The sequence below is a fragment of the Marmota flaviventris genome, chromosome X (assembly GCF_047511675.1).
Source record: "Marmota flaviventris isolate mMarFla1 chromosome X, mMarFla1.hap1, whole genome shotgun sequence".
NCBI classification, from domain to species: Eukaryota; Metazoa; Chordata; class Mammalia; order Rodentia; family Sciuridae; genus Marmota; species Marmota flaviventris.
In genome coordinates, this window is record NC_092518.1 from 113,384,302 (window position 1) to 113,401,431 (window position 17,130).

The 17,130-nt window shown below is 47.0% G+C and overlaps 1 protein-coding gene across 1 annotated transcript; it reads right to left on the reverse strand.

The window, feature by feature from the left end:
• Nucleotides 1–1,359: 1,359 nt before the first annotated feature.
• Nucleotides 1,360–16,885, reverse strand: Igsf1 (immunoglobulin superfamily member 1). Its single transcript, XM_027940035.2, has 20 exons — nucleotides 16,839–16,885; nucleotides 14,469–14,601; nucleotides 14,295–14,321; nucleotides 13,622–13,903; nucleotides 13,003–13,290; nucleotides 10,813–11,097; nucleotides 10,306–10,599; nucleotides 9,544–9,822; nucleotides 9,098–9,218; nucleotides 7,134–7,204; nucleotides 7,005–7,037; nucleotides 6,327–6,617; nucleotides 5,804–6,082; nucleotides 4,729–5,016; nucleotides 3,713–4,000; nucleotides 3,238–3,525; nucleotides 2,764–3,051; nucleotides 2,371–2,649; nucleotides 1,881–2,004; nucleotides 1,360–1,731 (listed from the first exon to the last, which is right to left on the reverse strand). The coding sequence occupies exons 2-20, from the start codon at nucleotides 14,533–14,535 to the stop codon at nucleotides 1,596–1,598; spliced, it is 4,008 nt and encodes a 1,335-aa protein (XP_027795836.2). The 5' UTR covers nucleotides 14,536–14,601; nucleotides 16,839–16,885; the 3' UTR covers nucleotides 1,360–1,595.
• Nucleotides 16,886–17,130: the final 245 nt, after the last annotated feature.

Sequence of the window (17,130 nt, forward strand, 5' to 3'; positions counted from 1 at the left end):
CACTGTGTGCAGAACCCTTGCACATTGTTCTAGTGAACAGTGTTTGCTTAGAATTAAACAGTGTTGAGAGGCAAGGAACTTTAGGGTCATGTTTGAAGGGGTCATGACCTCCTCTAGGTCCCATAGATCAATTCTTCTGAGGTCTTGAACAAGGTTCAAGGAACTAGGTAAGCCTCCTACCCCAGTTCAACCCACCTAATGTGTACTGAATTTCCACTCATGGGGTAAAGAACATGCTGATCCAGAGAGAGAGGTTAGTGTCCAAGAATGACAGCCAGCTCCCATTTGGGGTCCTGGAAGGAACATTAGGTGTTCTCCCACTCCAAACTACACGTCAGCCAGGCATGGTGGCACACACCTGTAATTCCAGCAGCTAGGGATGCTGAGGCAGTTCAAGGGGAGCCTCAGTAACTTAGCGAGGCCCTAAGCAACCCTATCTTTAAATTTAAAAATATTTTTTAAAGGGCCAGGTATGTTTCTCAGTGGTTAAGCCCATCTGGGTTCAATCTCCCATACACAAACACAAAAAACTAAAACAAACAAACAAAAAAAACTCCCAAGCCGAGCATATTGGTGCATGGCCATAATCCCAGCAGCTCTGGAGGCAGAGGTGGGAGTTCAAAGCCAGCTTCAGCAATTTAGTGAGGCACTAAGCAATTGAGTGAGACCCTGTCTCTAATAAAATGCAAAACAGGGCTAAATCTAGGGCTCAGTGGTTGAATGCCCCTGAGTTCAATCCCTGGTACCGCGCCCCCCAAAAAAACCCCAAAACAACAAACTACCCATGTCACCTGCTTCCTTACTCCCTGAGTTCCCACCACTAGAAGTGCACACCTTTAGGGAACTGGGGCTGTCTTTAGAGTATTGGCTTTTATCAATTGTTCATACTTTATTAAAAGGGAATTAATATATACCCTATAATTGCTACTAAGTATCACAAAGCACAGTTTCAAAGTTCTACAGAGAGCCAACCCTGCTGTGTGAAAGCAGGTGTTCTAACATGGTGAATACAATGTAATATTAGAGTTTGTCTTCAGGCTCAACTTGGACAGAACATTGCCATTCATTCATTCATTCATTCATTCATTCAATAACCGGATGGAAGGACAGAAGAATACTCCTTTTGGTGACCACATGTCAAACCAAACTGAGTTGTGGAGCTGCCCCCCTGTTCCCCACCCATCCTTATACTCCTTTTTCTATACTTGTAGCCCTATGTCTTCTTTTTCTGCCATGGAGATCAGTTCCAATTCACCGTTTCTGCTAAGTTATAAGTGGGCAACATACCAATAGAAGACTATTGCCATAGTTTTTGCAGTTATATAGTGAATACTCTCTTTATTCAGAAGAATACATTTTAATAGAATTCCATGCACCAGTGAATCAGTACAGTGAGGAGTTATAGGGGTAAGGAACCTCTCTTTGGGAAACATCTCATCCTGGTAGAGCTTGCAACTCCCAGAATCCCCTTCACCCAGCTCAGGTGATTAGAGGTCAAGGAGCAGTAGATAGGGTTGACACTCAGGGTAATCAGCTGGATTTCCAGGTCTCTGAGGGTAAAGGAAAGGAGAGGAAAGCTCTTGTAAAGGGGATTATTATATGGGGACTGGAAGTTCCACTGAGATTCCCTGAGAGGTTGAGGAGGGAGAGTTAGTAGTGGTGTCTGGTTCTCCTTCTTGGTTACACTCTTCAAGGACTATAGTCTGATCTCTTCCATCTGTCTCCGAGCCCCTGTGTAAAGAAAACGACATGAGCAAGGGAAGATTCAGAACAATGAGCCTGAAACCAAGTCACATGGTACAGCTCAGATCCTGGAGGAGTATTTGGATCATTGTCCAGCAGCTCTCAGCATCCAGAAGGAGCCTGAGATGAGCACTTACCTGGTTCGGAGTCGAGGCCACTTTTTCCACTCTATGGCTAGCACCACCCCCAAGGCTACCACAACCACCACAATCAGGCTACTTCGGACAATGTTACCCACGGTGCATTCTTGAGCAGCAGGTCCTGGTGTATATAAAAGAGCAGAATCAAAGGCCGTGGAGGTTAGCAAGTGTATGTTCCCCCTGGATCTCCTGCTATCCCCTCACTCTAGCCTCCTCCAGAGCCACATGGGAAGGGTGGGCAGAAGGGGTGATCAGTGGTGGCACATATGCCACTAAGGAAGATAGCTCTCCTTTCCTGGTGGGTAAGAGGCCTTGAAGGAGTCCTGAACTGATATCTCACCTCATCACCATCCTTAGGAGAAAGATGACATTTGAGGTTTCCAAATCTCAAGTCCCTCCTCTTGGATTTGGATTGTCTCTAGAGGGGCTGTCCCTGAGATCTCAGGTGTGTCAGGCCAGGACCCTTAGAGAGGGATTATGCACTCACCTGCTGCTCCCACCAGCTCCAGGGAATCACTAGGCTCAGACCAGATATCAGGGAAGGCCTGGAGGCGGTAGCTGCAGCTATAGTTCCCAATGCCTTTTCCTTCCATGTTGTTGATGATAAAGTCACCATCCTCTGAGAATTGCTGAGGTGCTTCCTCTCCCTCTTGTTCCAGGACAAATTCGACACCCGGCAGGGGGCCTCGGCACTGAAGGGTGATGTCCTTCCCTAGCTGGAACACAGTGCTGGGCCAGGCTGCCAGAGAGGGTTTAGGAGGTTTATCTGCAACCAAAAAGAACACAGAATTCAGAGAATTGATCCCAAACTCAGCCCGACCCTCTGTGAACTGCTAAAGCTACACAATCTAACAGCTTGCTTAAGTATCCAGGACCTTACCGGTCACCCAGATCTCCAGGGAGTCACTGTGATTTGAAGCAGCAAGGGGAGCAGAGTCCAAATAATAAACACAGCTATAGATCCCAGAATCTTCACCTCTCACCACTGGCATCCAGAAATCAGCCCTGTACCCATTTGGCCTCTGTTGCTCTAAGGGCTCTTGAGACCCTTCCTTCAGTAGGACAAATGTTGAGTCTGGCAGTTCCCCTTGACATTGAAGAGTGATATTTTCTCCGGGGGCCACCATGGGACCAGGCTGGACTAAGAGGCTGGGTTTGGGGAGCAAGCCTGGAAAAGATTAATGCTTGGTCAGAGACAAGAGGACACTATCCAGTGCATCACCCCTGGATTCTCTGATAAAAAGGAAAGATTATTGATTGCCTTTCCTCCAGCTCTTTGTAAACCATCTCCCATGAACCAGTATATTCCCTCCTGTTTACACTCCCCTGCATGTTTCAGAGCACCATCCCATACCTGTGACTATGAGTTCCAGGGTGTTGCTAGGCTGTATCTTGATAGAGCTGGTCCAGTCAGGGTGGTAGTAACAGCTGTAACGCCCTAGGCTAGCACCAGATATATTGGTGATGGGAAATGCCCCATCGTTACTGGTGGATCCCCAGAGCTGCATTGAAGTGGGTCCAACTTCTTTGTGCAGAATGTACCCTACTCCATGGACAGGACCTTGGCACCAGAGAGTAACATTCTGCCCAATGGCGACCACAGAACTGGGCACAGCAAACAGCCATGGTTTGGGGAATGTGTCTAGAAAGAGAATAAAGGTGGATTGTGGTGAGTATGGCAACTTGTCCCTCCCTGAATTAACCCTTTATCTTTTCCCTGGATATAGTTGTTCCCCTCAAGGCTTAGTCTAACCTTTCAGAAAGGAGTACCCTCTTTAACTTGTGCTCTAATTATCTCTATCCCAGTCCCATATCTTGTTTGTCCTTACCAGTCACCCAGATCATAAGAGGCATACTGAGATATGAGCCCCTGTTGGACATGGTTGTCTCATAGTAAATACAGCTGTAGTTTCCAGAGTCCTCTGTGCTGACAGTGTGGAGGAGGAAATCAGCTGAGTTGCCAGAGGCACTCTGGAACTGCATGGGAGCCTGGGTTCCCTCCTGCAAAAGGGCAAACCTCATGCCCTGGAAAATCCCTTGGCAGCGCAAGGTCACATTCTTCCCGGGAAGTACCACAGGTCCTGGCTGTGCCAGGAGAGTAGGTTTGGGGTAGAATTCTGAAATTAAAGAGATCACAACATGAGAGAAGCCCACCCACTGTGCTGTGAAAATAGCTTTTATAGCGTTATCATAAGAAACAATGTTACCTAATGAAGAAAATACAATTCTACCAACTCAAAGATAATTATTTATATATTTTCCATTTATTTTTTTCTAGATATGCCCATGTCCATGTAGCTATAAGTATTTACATAAATGGAATTCCACTGTCTTCACAGTTGGGTATTCTGATATTTTTCATTTAATTTTATATTGTAAACATTTTCCTATGACGTTAAACAGCCTTTGAAAACTATCATTTGCAATGGCTGCCTAACATGCAGCTGACGTTTCAAGGTCTTCTGTTCTCTTAAGGCCATCCAGCCCACCAATCTCTGACAAGCCCAGCTAAAGAAAAAGTGGACATTGAACCTAATGCTCAAGGCCAAGCCACAAAAAGATTTTAGAAATAGGACAACTTGAGCTTGACTCTAGGATTGAACATCCCCATCTGCCTCACTTCTTTCCTCAGAAGTGAATTATTTGCCTCTCCCCTCTCCTTTGTCTCTCCTTCCTGTAATAACATGAGCAGCTGTCCCACATGGACTGTTCACCATGTGCCAGGCGCTGTCCTAAGCACTTAGTGTCTTTTAGAAGGAACATTTCTTCCTCTCCCACTGACAGGCCTTCCACTTCACTGTCCTAGGGTGAGCACCACATCCACCAGGATTTCCCCCTTCCTAACCTGTCACCACCAGCTCCACAGGGTCACTAGGCTCAGACCAAATAGCAAAGTCATAATAGCGGCAACTGTAGTTCCCTCCATCACCAATGCCCACTGAATCGATCACAAAGTTAGCTGTATTGGCCCCTGGATTTGCCCAAGACCGGTCACTGGCTGCTATTTCATTGCCATCTTTGTAAAGAATAAAGGTCATGTGCTGGTGAGGGGTGGAGCAGTTGAAAGTCACTCGGGCACCAGGGGTGACCACAGGGCTGGTCAATGTCTTGAAGAAGGGCTTGGAGTACATTTCTAGAAAACACACACACACACAAATAACACAAAACTGAATTAAGAAAAAAAGCAAATATTGATTCTAGGAAGCTTCTCTGTTTTCAGTTATGTGTTAATTCAGAAATAGGTGCATTTAAAAATCTTACATAGGCGAGTGCAATGATAAACACCTGTAATCTCAGGAGGTTGAGGCAGGAGGTTGGAAAGTTTGAGGCCAACCCCAGCAACTTAGCAAGGCCTTGATCAACTTAGCAAGACCCTGTCTCAAATTTTTAAAATTATATATATATGAAGGGCTGGGGGTGTGTGGCTTAGTGGGAAAGTGCCCTTGGGTTCAATCCCTAGTATCCCTAGTACCTGCCCCCCTCAAATATTACTCAGGGATCCATCACCCCCATGTCTCATTGCCTCCATATGAGTCCTCACTTTCAATGGGGCAGGCAATGGACACTAGTGAAAAGTACGAATTTTCACTGGGGCTTTGCTGGTTCTCTGAGCCTCAGTTTGCCTATTTGGACCAGAGGGGGAAATAGTAGCTGCTCCACCTCCCTTGAAGATTTGCTCTACAGTTAAATGAGATAATTGATGGGAAAATAATTAGAAAAATTAAATCACCCTCCACAAACCCAAGCTATTAATAACGATTATGGCTATTAATATCATGCAGCCAGAGGCCCTGGCACTCCCAGCGCCACGCCTGCCTAGCTCTAAGATTGGACACAGGCTCCTGGGACCAGCAGGAAAGTTTGCCCTGGGGAGAGGCTTTGCCTCCCCCTCCTCCCTCACACACCCTTTTCAGCTCTACCTTTTATGACAAGCTCCAGGGGCTCACTGGGCTCAGACCACTTAAAGGGGCGCTTTTCAGTGTGCATGCGGCAGCTATAATTGCCTTCGTCTTTATCCTCCATTCTTTGGATTGTAAAGAAGGCTTCTCTCCCAACGGCACCAAGTTGCTGGACAGGTTCCTGTTCTCCCTCCTTATACAGAGCAAAACTCATGCCTGCCAGCCATCCTTTGCATCGGATTTGCAGTTCCCGGCCCCGAACTGGGGGAGCAGCAGAAATGACAGGTTTGGGGAGGATGTCTGGAAAACAAAATGGAGTGGGAAAGGAGTCAGAAGTTTGGAAGTGCTCAGATGGGACACTCAGAGTCACTTTGTCAGCAAAAAAGAAATCCATCCTGGGCTGGCCCTAGGCTCTTCCTGTCAGGCCCCTCTCACTCTCTTCCCCACCCCTCCCCCATCCCAGGGCCCCTCCTCTCCTCCCTGCAGCACAAGAGTCCCAGGGTCACTGGGGATCACTCCAGGGGGATCCTTTGCCTTTTCTTACCTGTTCCCACCAGTTCAAGCGCCTCACTAGGCTCCGACACAGCCATTTCCTCCCATGAATGGCAGTGGTAACTCCCGGTGTGGCTCTGGGTCAGGGCGCCAAGGGGGAAAGCAGCCCGGACCTGCTCTGAGGCCGGGCGAGTTGCAATCCACCCAGTCCCGTCCTTCAGCAACACAAACTCCTTAGTTGAGCCAGAAGGGCTTCTGCACCAGAGGGTTAAGTTCTTCCACGGGGCCAGAGGGAAGTTTGTCTCTGCCCACAGCTCAGGCTTAGGGGTTGGCATGATTATTTCTAGAAACAGCAGAGTTAATGAAGCCATCCTCCCTCCTTCCTTTCCTTGCCCTTGAACCCCCTGCCCAGATCACACTGCCCACCTCCCCTTTCGACCCCAAACCGAATCCTTTCCTTCCTCCCTTCCTTCCTTTCTTCCTCAGGTGCTGGGGAAGGGGGAATCTGATGTGTCAGAGGAGCCTCAGAAAAGTGCAGAAGCTTGGGGGAAATTTTGCAGGCAGAAAGGCAGAATTGGAGGCTGAATTTTGCCAGCAGCTTTTAGCAAGTGCCCCTTCCTGGCTGTCCTTCCCTCCCAACCAGTCACTCCCTGGCCACTGACACTGACACTCTGTAGTTATTTCGGATCTCCAGAGAGGAATGTCCCAGTCTGGAGCAGGAAAAACTCACCAGTCTCTTCTGTCAATACCCCATTGCACAGTCCTGCAAAAGAAACTGCTGCCAGGGCTCTGCCCCCTCCTCCACAGGACTTCACCCCGGCCTTCTGCCCAGGCCCCTTCCCCACCCCCTTGTACTCACCACAGCAGAGAAGGGCCGTGATTATGAAGAGCATGGTGACCCCTTGAGCTGTTCCCAGCAACCAGGCTTCTCTAGCGAGACCAGAAAAGAGATGAGAGGAGTTGCTGGGATTAGGGGGAGGGCGGAGAGAAGGGGGCGGCAATTTATGTCATTGGCTTGCTCACTACCCAATGGGGATTGGGTAAGGCCAGGATAATGGGATATAATCTTTTCTGACATCGATGACTTTTCTTTTGGAGGGCCTAACTACCTACAAACCCCTTGCTCTTTCATGACCCAGATGCCCCCCCTGCCCCTTTCCCTCACCCCAGCCTATATCATATGTCAGCTCCCCATGGCCTCTGATCAGACTGTTGCTGGAATTGAGATATCAAATGGGAAAATGCTTTTGTACCTGTAGTTCTCAGAACTCCTGCAGCTCAGTGTGATCGGCAGCTCTGGGTGGTGGGTGTGGGGTGGAGGGAGAGACCTTGAGTATTTCTGTGTCATCAAGTTTAAGTTTGGCAGCAGTTGTTATTATGGCAGTATTGGTCTTCAGACCGACCTGCCTCACCTGCCTTTGTTATGGAAGGGTTGCCTAGGCAGCCGTGATGAATTACCAGAAGACTGTCAGTGCTGAGCTAAGCTTGTCAGAGAGTGGGATTCCCCTCCCCCTCCCATATTATGACAGTGCAGCAGTGTTGGAGTATGGGTCCTGTAGAATTACATGATATTAACCCAAAATCCATTTGACACTTTCTATTTAGAAAACACTGATGCCCCCAGCTCCTTCCTGGTGAAGAAAACATGCTTTTGTAGCTGTTTTCTCTGAAATCAGATTTCTGATCTTATTCTTTGATTCAATGCTCCTGGACTGGGGTCAGGGCACATGAAGCTACATTTTTTTCTAACTCCTGGCTTGGGGGTTATCTTTATGTGCATGAGACTCGGGACAGAATTTGAGACAAAGGAGAGTTGAACCTCACTGAAACTTTTGGAAAACTCAAAGAGTGGTGGTTTTTGCAGAAGCCTTTGGTGTCGCCCCCTCTTGGTACCCAAACATTCTACCCCGCAGATCCCAGCGGAAAACACAGACACACATAATCATAGTCATCATCCATTGTGTATTGAATACTCCCAGACACACAAAGGTCTATGATCACAGTGGCAGAGGGGTACAGCCAGAAGCAGAGGGAAGAGGAAGAGAGCAAAGCATTCAGGAGGTGATGCCCCCACTGGTCTGGAGCTGTCATTTCTCTTCTCGTTCTCAAGCGGAGTAGCCAGAGACAAGCCACAGGGATCAAGGAGAGAGGTGAATAGCCCAGAGGACACCGAAGGATCAAAGGAAGTAGCAGGAGAATCTTTTGGCTTGTCATTTTGAGGGTCAGATGAGACAGTCTGACTCCCTGGCTCCATCCATTGCCTCATCAGATGCCTATTCAGGTTAAGACTGTATTCCCAGGATGCTCTGCACAGGTGTTTGGAGGCCAGAGTGGCAGAGAGACAGGTTTCTAAGGCAACTAGGATGGGCCGCAAGGCTCTTTAGCCCTTGAGAGTTAGGGGTAAGGGTGCAGAGTTGAGGTGGGAGTGGATAAGAACCTGGGAGACAGGCAGCATGGCTTGTTATTAAGAGAAAAAGTTCAGATCAAGTTAAAGAGAGAGACATTAATCATGCAGAGGGACAGGGTGGTTTGGGGGTTGGTCACTCTCAGAAGGGGTAGGGTTAGTGAATGTGGTTCTGATAGCTTCTCCAGCCTCTGAGAATTATGCATTTCTCCACCCTCTGGCTTGGGCGATGACCCCTCTGTGAGGTGAAAGAGAAACAGCTAGAGTGAGAAGGTCTTGTTTCCTAAACCCAGACGATGGGGGCGATACATAAGGTGTGCTCCTGTGCCTTGTTTCAAATAGGGTGTAACCAGTTTCTGAGACTTGGGGAGCCTGGACTGAACTTGGGCAGGAAACAGGGTCTGGGGCCAGACAGTTACCTGATTCTGAGTCTCCGACACTTCCACCTTATCCACAGTACTACCACCAGCAAGGCGACAAGCTGCACAATTAGGGACAACCTGATAGCTTCATTCAGAACGTAATTCCAGGTGAGAAAGCCTGTGACCAGAGAAGACCAGAAGCAGGGGCCTTGATGGAGACAGGGACAGGTAATGAATATATTCATGGGGGGAATGGGGAGCCGATTACTGAGAGTGCTTCTGTGGGGGAAGGTAAGGGAAAAGTGAATTTCTTTTTCATGGGAACTTTGGAAGTTCCTGCTCTCTGCCTTTGAATGATTGTTAGACCACCCCCAGGGGAAGGGTGCCCAAATCCATGGGCCCTGACTTCAAAGTTCCCGAGTCCCCTTTCCATATCTTTCTGGGCACTGCTCTGAGATCCCAGAAGTATGAAGGGGCGTTCCTGTGAATAGTTATCCTCTCACCTGCTGGCCCCATCAGCTTCAGAGGCTCACTACGATGAGACCAGATGTTAGGGTGTGCCTCTACACGATAGCTGCAGCTGTAGGTGCCTATGCCTTTCCCTTCAACATTAGTAATGATGAAGTCACCATCCGCTGAGAATTTTTGGAATTTTTCTTTTTCTTCCCATTCCAGAGAAAATTCAAGTACTGGATGAGATACTCGGCACTGAAGGGTGATGGCCTTGCCTAGCTTGAACACAGTGCTGGGCCAAGCTGATAAGGTAGGTTTAGGGGGCTTATCTGAAACCAATCCAGAGATGAGAGTTAGAAGTAACCTTGCACTCAACACCCTCTTCCCCACCAGAAGTTTATAAGCTCCCCATTTGATTATCTCTTCCTTCCCATTTCCACTTGATCAGTGGCTTCAAAATTTGACCATGTACTAGAATTCTTATGCTATCACCTGGGTGCTCTAAAACTCATGGTTTCTATCTTCAATGAGGAAGAAGTCATATGTGTAAGCTTCTTCTGGACTAAAGGACAATACTTTTTTCCTGGGGTTGCAGTGGGGTTGGGCCATGTTGAGAGGTTAGGGCTTAAGGAACAAACCTGGGAGAGAAGGCCCCTAAAGGATTTGGAGAAAGTTCTACACCACCCTCATAATGTGTTTATCCTTGGCTCATAGCTCCAAGAGAGTACAAAGGGCCACTAGCTCCTTCTTAGAACACTGTAATGGTGATAGAAACAAATAGGTTGGTGATAAAAACAGTTGTTAGCACTTGCCTACAACCACAAGCTCCACAGAGTTGTGTGTTGCCATCTTAATCGAGGTCTTCCAGGGGAGAAGATAGTGGCAGCTATAGATGCCACTATCACTGTAGGTCACATTGTTCAGGAAGAATGATTTGGTATCATTGATGCTGGTGGCATCCAATAAGTGAAGAGGTTTGTCTTCTCCTTTCTTATAGAGTGCAAGCCCCACTCCATCCACTTGTCCTTGACAGCGCAGGCTCACATTCTGACCCATTTGGACCACAGGACTGGGCTGAGCAAGTAGCCGGGTCTTGGGGAAAGAGTCTAGGACAAAATGTAAATATAAAGAACTATACAGTCTAACTCCCCCCACCCCGAGTTTACCCTTGGTAAATACTGACCCAAGCCCAGTTACACAAATACTCCTCTTTTCAACACTGTTAGCCCTGGCTGCATGACTAGGCTCTCCAGGGGGCCTAAAAGGAGTTTTATATCCTTAGCCCCTACCATAAGTTCCATAGCATACCCCTCTCTTACCAGTCACCCAGATTTTCAGGATATCACTAAGGAGTGAACCCCTGTATGACCCATCATAGTAAAAACAGAGGTAATGTCCAGAATCTTGGCTCTTCAGGGACTGGAAGAAGAAGTGTGCCTCGTTTTTTATTGGCTTCTTATGGTAAAAGGACTTCTCCAAGTCTTCAAGCTTCATTAAAGCAAAGGTCATGCCATAGATTGGCCCTTGGCACCTGAGATTCAGGCTTTCCCCAGGTGCCATCATGGGCCCCGGATAGGCTGTCAGAGTTGGTTTGGGGTAGAGTCCTAAAAAGGGAAGAGACCCTGAAGTTAGAAGTAGAATGATTCTTCCCTAATCTATTTTTATTTTCCTAGTTTCTTTGGATAATAAGTGGTAGCTGAAATTTGTCCTTTTCTCCCTTTCTTCCTTGGATCTCTGCTTCCTCTAGGCCACAGTCAGGGTAGGTTCACCCATGCCCCTTCCCTCTCACAAGACTATCAGCTCCACTGAGCTCTGATCTTGTGTAGGTGTGTGTCTCACTGCAATATCTACATCCATAATTCCTTGCATCTTCAGGTACCTGAAATGACAAATGTAGCTCTTCCAACCACCTGCAAAACCAAACCTCTGAAAATGACTGATTCCATCTTTGTAGAGCATTAATATAGAATAATATTAAGGAGAGCTTTTGAACACATTAAGCCCACTTAAGATCCTACTTCCAACATAGGTTTGGAGGAGGTGGATAAGGAGGGTTTAGTCAGTAAGTCTGCAAACCAACAAAATCTCTGTTAATGGAGTCCCACCCCCATTTCCATGGATTCTTCTTCCAAAATGATTGAACTATAAAAGATCAAATTTCACTCCCATATCACCCCTTACCCCACCCCAATCCCAGGTACACCCACTTAAATGGATCAGCTTTGTCATACTTTCATGGAGCATTTAAGAGGTGTCAGGCATCAGATAATTCTAGGAGTACAAGGGTTAAGAAGGCACCATCACTACTAGCAAAAAGTTCATGGACTAGTGGGGATACTAGTGGAGGATTCTGATGAACAGGTAACTACAGTAGTGTGTGTTAGTGGACTCTGTGCTGGAAGGGCTTGTGTACAACAAACATCCATACACACAGTTCAAACAGACAGTCCTTTGTTCTTTGATCCTCAATAAAAAGCTATACTAATATAATGGTAATATCTACCATTTATTGAGAACTCATATGCCAGGCACTGTACAAATATTATACTTAGGCAAATCCTCACAACAACCCTGTGAGGTAGGCATTATTCTTATATCAATTTTGCAGATTAGGAAACTGAGGCACAGAGAGGCATCATACAATATGTTGGATAGATACTGTTATCTAATTTTAAAGTGGAGGAAACCAAAGCACAGAGAACTGAAGTGACTCTAACAAAATCACTCAGGGAGGCAGTGTCAGAGGTGAAACTAAGTATCAGGGTTATTACTTCTAAGTCCAGGGCACTTTGTGTAGCACCCATAGTTTTCCCCCAAGTCTATTTAGCTTGATGGAGGGGACTAAAGCAAAAGTGAACAATTCCATATAAAAGCATCCAGGCCATTGGGGCTGGAATATGTGTCTGGCATTTGGATACTTGGGGAGCCCTCTTCTGTGTCTACAGCTTGGTGCCACCTTACTGGCTCTATTGATATGGGGCCGAAATAATTTATCAAGCCATTTCTAAAATGCAATCTCTCACTTTTTTCACTTGTCTTGCTTGTTTTTTATCATCAACAATAGCAATTTGTTCTATTAACTACACTTAAAAATAACAATTGCAAAAAAGAATTTAAAAATCAGCTTATAAATTTAAATTTAGATTTAAAAATTGGTTTATAAGACTGCAGCAGCAGTGCCTGGCACGTTAGGTGCTCAATAAATACTGAACAAATAAATGAATGCATAATATTCAACAAGTAGAGAAAGTACAAAGCTATGATGAAAGTATCTGGACAGTTGGCTGGGCTCACTCACTAGCCAAATAATTGGCTCCCATCCATCTGCCTTGCAGCATGTGTGATTCTAATTTACATTAAATCTTAGTAAAATGTCAGATGACTCTACCTCATGAACCTTGCAGGGTGTAGGAACTAGTTGAGGAAAGTAAAACCAGAAACCCTGGCTCAACCAGCCATAATCCCTGGGATAATAATTGTAAGATGCCAGCAGCCATGGCCACACCCACCTGCTACAACCAGCTTCAGGGGGTTGCTGGGCTCTGACCACAGAGTGGGGAGCATCTGGATGTGAGTGCGGCAGATGTAAACCCCTTCGTTCTCAGGTGTCATGTTGTCAATGGAGAATATGGCCATTGTCCCGGTTGGGACTTGGTAATCCACCGGCTCTGCGTATCCCTCTTTAAACAGCATGAACACCAAATCCTGCAGCCAGCCATGGCAGAGGATGTTAACATTGCATCCAGGAAGAGGTGGGGTCTCAGCCTGGATCCAAAAGATGGGCTTAGGTAGCTGGCCTGAAAGAAAAAAAAATGAACTGGAATTAGGTAGAACAAGGATAGTGCTGCCTGGAGAGCTGCAGAGGAGAGCTCTACTTTAAATAAGGCTTCCCTGCATGATCCTTATTTGCTACCCCTCCTTCCCCCACTTCTGTTCCAGAGTCTATAACCTCGCCGCCGTGCATTGCCTAATACAGAGTAGGTACTTATTTACTAACTGTGGAATGCGTGCTTGCATGCATTTGACATAAGTGAATGAATGAATTAAACAAACCCTGCCCTGGAAAATCAGGATCTGAATCCCAGGAGTTGGAGGTTATTCATGAGTATGTATCTCTGTCTTTTTTACCTGGTGCCTCTAGCTCTAGAACTTTACTGGGCTTTGACCAGCCTGTTTCCTTCCAGTAGCAGCACCTGTAAAGACCTGTATTGGACTCAGTAAGGGCACCTAAGAAGAATGAAACTTGAAAGGTCTTGTAGGAAGGGCGGATCCAGGTCATCTGTGTCTTATCCTTCAGCAGCAGGAATTTGCTTGATATCCGAGAGGGGCTTCTGCACCAAAGTGTGATGTTCTCCCAAGGAGCCTGGGGATAGTTGGACTCGATCCACAGCTCCGGTTGAGGTTCCATTCCTGTCGTTCCCAAAGATCATAAAGATGTGAGCAGTCAGCCCTCTCCATCCCATAAAGTACCCCACAATGTAACTCAAAACTAGCTCCAAGCCAGATCCCTCCTTTTGCCTTTCCTTGGGGGCAGGAGTGTCTGCTTATGTGGGACCCCAGGATATTTGTTCAAGGAATCAAAAATGAGTTGGGGAGTACAGTGCTTTCCTTTGCATCTGAGATAATGCTCTTCATTTTTTTTTCCTTGTGGGAAACCAAGGCATAAAGGGAGAGGCTCTGATTCCCAAGCAGCTCATCTATCTTTGGGATCTCAAGGCAGTTATGTTCAGGGTCACGCAGGCAGGACAATGTCTTTGGATCCTATGGGAAAGAAGGGACCTGAGGGGTGGGATTCACTTACCTATCGGTGTCTTCCCTAGACTCAGCCCTAAAAAGAGAGATTATGGTGAATTAGAGCCCCTCTGTCCCCACTCTTCCCTCCAACCTTAATATTCTCCTCTCCCTCCCAGAGATACATGCTCACAGGGGTATCTATGACGAAGTCACTTGCCCCTCAACCCTTCCTTGTACTCACGAATGCAAAAGAGTAAGATGAGGAATGTCCTTAGCATGGTGGCCCCCTCCCCTGGTCTGTCCTGCATTGTGGGGCCTCTGGTGCTGGTCGGCACCCTGAGTCTCCGATTTTGCTCCTCAGTATGTAGTAGGATCTAAAAGCAAAACTGTTTTTACACAGGGGACTTGTTATGCTTTTCGAAGTTTAGTATAAACCACTGAATTCACTCAACAACCCTTCATTCTACTCCCTCACAGGCACACAGGATATTACAAAGCTACCTGCTTCATCCTCTCCTTGCCCTTATTTTTCACTTCCCCATCTCCTCACTGAAGGCCTCTGTTTGTATGTAAAATGTCATTTTTGTAGAAATTTCTACTTGTCCCTGGGATCTCAGAGGCTCAGAAGGTGGCCTAATGTAAGCCTGCAGAAGCCCCATGGAATGAAGGAGATGGGAGATATAGTCACCTTTTCAGATCCTTTGTTCAGACACTCTCTCTCTCTCTCTCTCTCTCTCTCTCTCTCTCCAACAACTTAGCAAAAAAAGCATTACTACCATCCCCATTTGGTTGATAAGGAAAATGACGTTATTCATTCATCAAAGTCAAAAGTTACTAAATATTCAAGCCAAAATTCAAATCCATGTTTAACTTCAAGGCCTATGCTCCCCTCTCATCCTCCCTCAACCCTCCAACCTCATGTTATGAAGACATTCTCTTCTCATTCTTATCTTTTACCCCCCAATTCTCAATACTCCCACCTTAAGTAGGAAAATAAAGCTGATTACACTTAATTAATATAAGGTATAAATGATTCATTGCCCACCCATAACTTCTAAGCAGTTTTTATCACTGCCCTAAGGAAAATGGAAGTGTTAGAAATTTCAGGAAATACCACAAGGATATTTGAGTGCAGGGAGGCCTTCTGATTTTTCCCGAAGTCATCATGGACTACAGGCCCTGCATAAGGTGAACCCCTAAGCCTTTGTGTCTCTCCCCTTCCCCAAGAGTAAACTTCACCAAGCAGAAGTTGTGTACCCACCCCCACAAACTCAGGCTAATTCTCCTCTACTAAATTTCTATTCAGAGTCTGAGGTCTCCTGCTGTTTAATCAGAACTCAGTGGAGTAGGGTAGTGGTGGCTCCAGAACAGAGAAAGGGACTAATTTTGCTTTTCCAACTGACCCTGGGACCTCAGCCTCTAACTTGGTCCAGTGCTGACATTGAGCAGAATGGAGGAACAGGAAGAGAGGAAGATTCTTTTTCAAAACCTCTGGACTAGAGACTAGGTGGACAGTGAGAGATCCAAGAAGGCAGTGCTTTGTTTTTTATTTCTCACTTTGTATTGAAGGAGGCTTAATTTACCCTCTCTGAACTTTTCTTACCTGTTAAATGGGGGAATAATATCTACCTAGTATTGCTATTGTGGTAGATTAGAGAATATACATATAGTGTCAGCACATAGTGGACATTTTGTGTTAAAAGGTGATTATTTTTTTTCTTCTTTACAAAGGGGATGTCCAAATGGTGTAGGACCCTGAAGATGCTCTTCCTCTCTCAGTTCCTACAGCCCCTTGTCCCCACTTTTGAGGGCCAGGCCAAGGCTTGGATGCCACCCTGTTGCTTTGTTCCCCTGGGGCACTGGGCCAGGATCTATTGGAGGAAGCCAGGTTCTACTGCCAAGGGAAAGGTTTGACCTGGGATTCTACCCAGGAAATGCCATCTGAGGCTCCAGCCTTAACACGTGGACCCCCAAATCAGGGTCTTCGATTCCTGGGCTTCTCAGAATAATTGACCATTCCTCAATCTCTAAGGAAACTATATCATTTATATCGAGCCAAAATGATTAATCTTATGCTCAGGGAACGTGGCAACAGCCCTAAGCTTCAGGTTAATTGGCCACGCCCATTTTTGCCCTTTCACACCCCCACCCCCACCCCCACCCCCAACTTGGGCTGTTTAACCATTTTACCCTCTCTTTCTACTCCACCCCAAGCACTTTCCCCCCACCCTTAGGCAGCACCGCAGTGCTTTTGAGGGTGACATACCCGAAATTTCTAATGGCTCGCCCCCTGCATAGCTTTGAGGGCTCCAGCAATCAAAGGGGTTGGGCTCGGCGGGGTGCCGGTTGCATGCTCCGCTGAGGGTTGGGAGGGAAGACTGAGAAGGAAAAGGGAAGATATCTACAGTGCCCAGAGATTCTCAGCGAGGCACGGCTGGGATCCGGGGAGGGAAGGAGAAAGGCAGGGATGAAGGGGGTAGGGGGACAAACTGAGGAGCAGTTTACAGCAATTAATTACAGTAGGGAGACTCTTTCGGGGTTTTGTTTAGGATCTGGTGGCCAGTAATTAATCTTCAGCCACTGGACTATGCGCTCATTTGCAGGTACTTACGGTAGTTGAAGGCCCGCTCCGATGTTGGAGATTCTCCAGTGAGCTCCTCCAGATGCAGCAAACTGCCCGGCATGAGAAGAGCTGTCTAAGGACAGCCTCTCAGGCTCCGAGCCCCGCCTCCCCTCTCCCCCGCCCGCTGCTGGCCCGCCCCAGCCTCCGCACCTCTTTCACTGGGCTCCGCGAGCCCACCTCCACCAACTCTGCCTAGCACCTGCAGTCCTCTGACGACCGAAATATATACGCCCCTCCCAGCTCCCCGCCTCTCTGCTGACTCCCTGCAGAGGTTGCCCAG

Coding starts and splice junctions, on each gene's coding strand:
- Igsf1 (XM_027940035.2), bottom strand. CDS start 14,535: ATGCAGGACAGACCAGGGGAGGGGGCCACCATGCTAAGGACATTCCTC. Junction 14,322..14,468: donor CATCTTACTCTTTTGCATTC/GTGAGTACAAGG, acceptor CTCTCTTTTTAG/GGCTGAGTCTAGGGAAGACA. Junction 9,219..9,543: donor GAAGCTGATGGGGCCAGCAG/GTGAGAGGATAA, acceptor CTCTGGTCACAG/GCTTTCTCACCTGGAATTAC.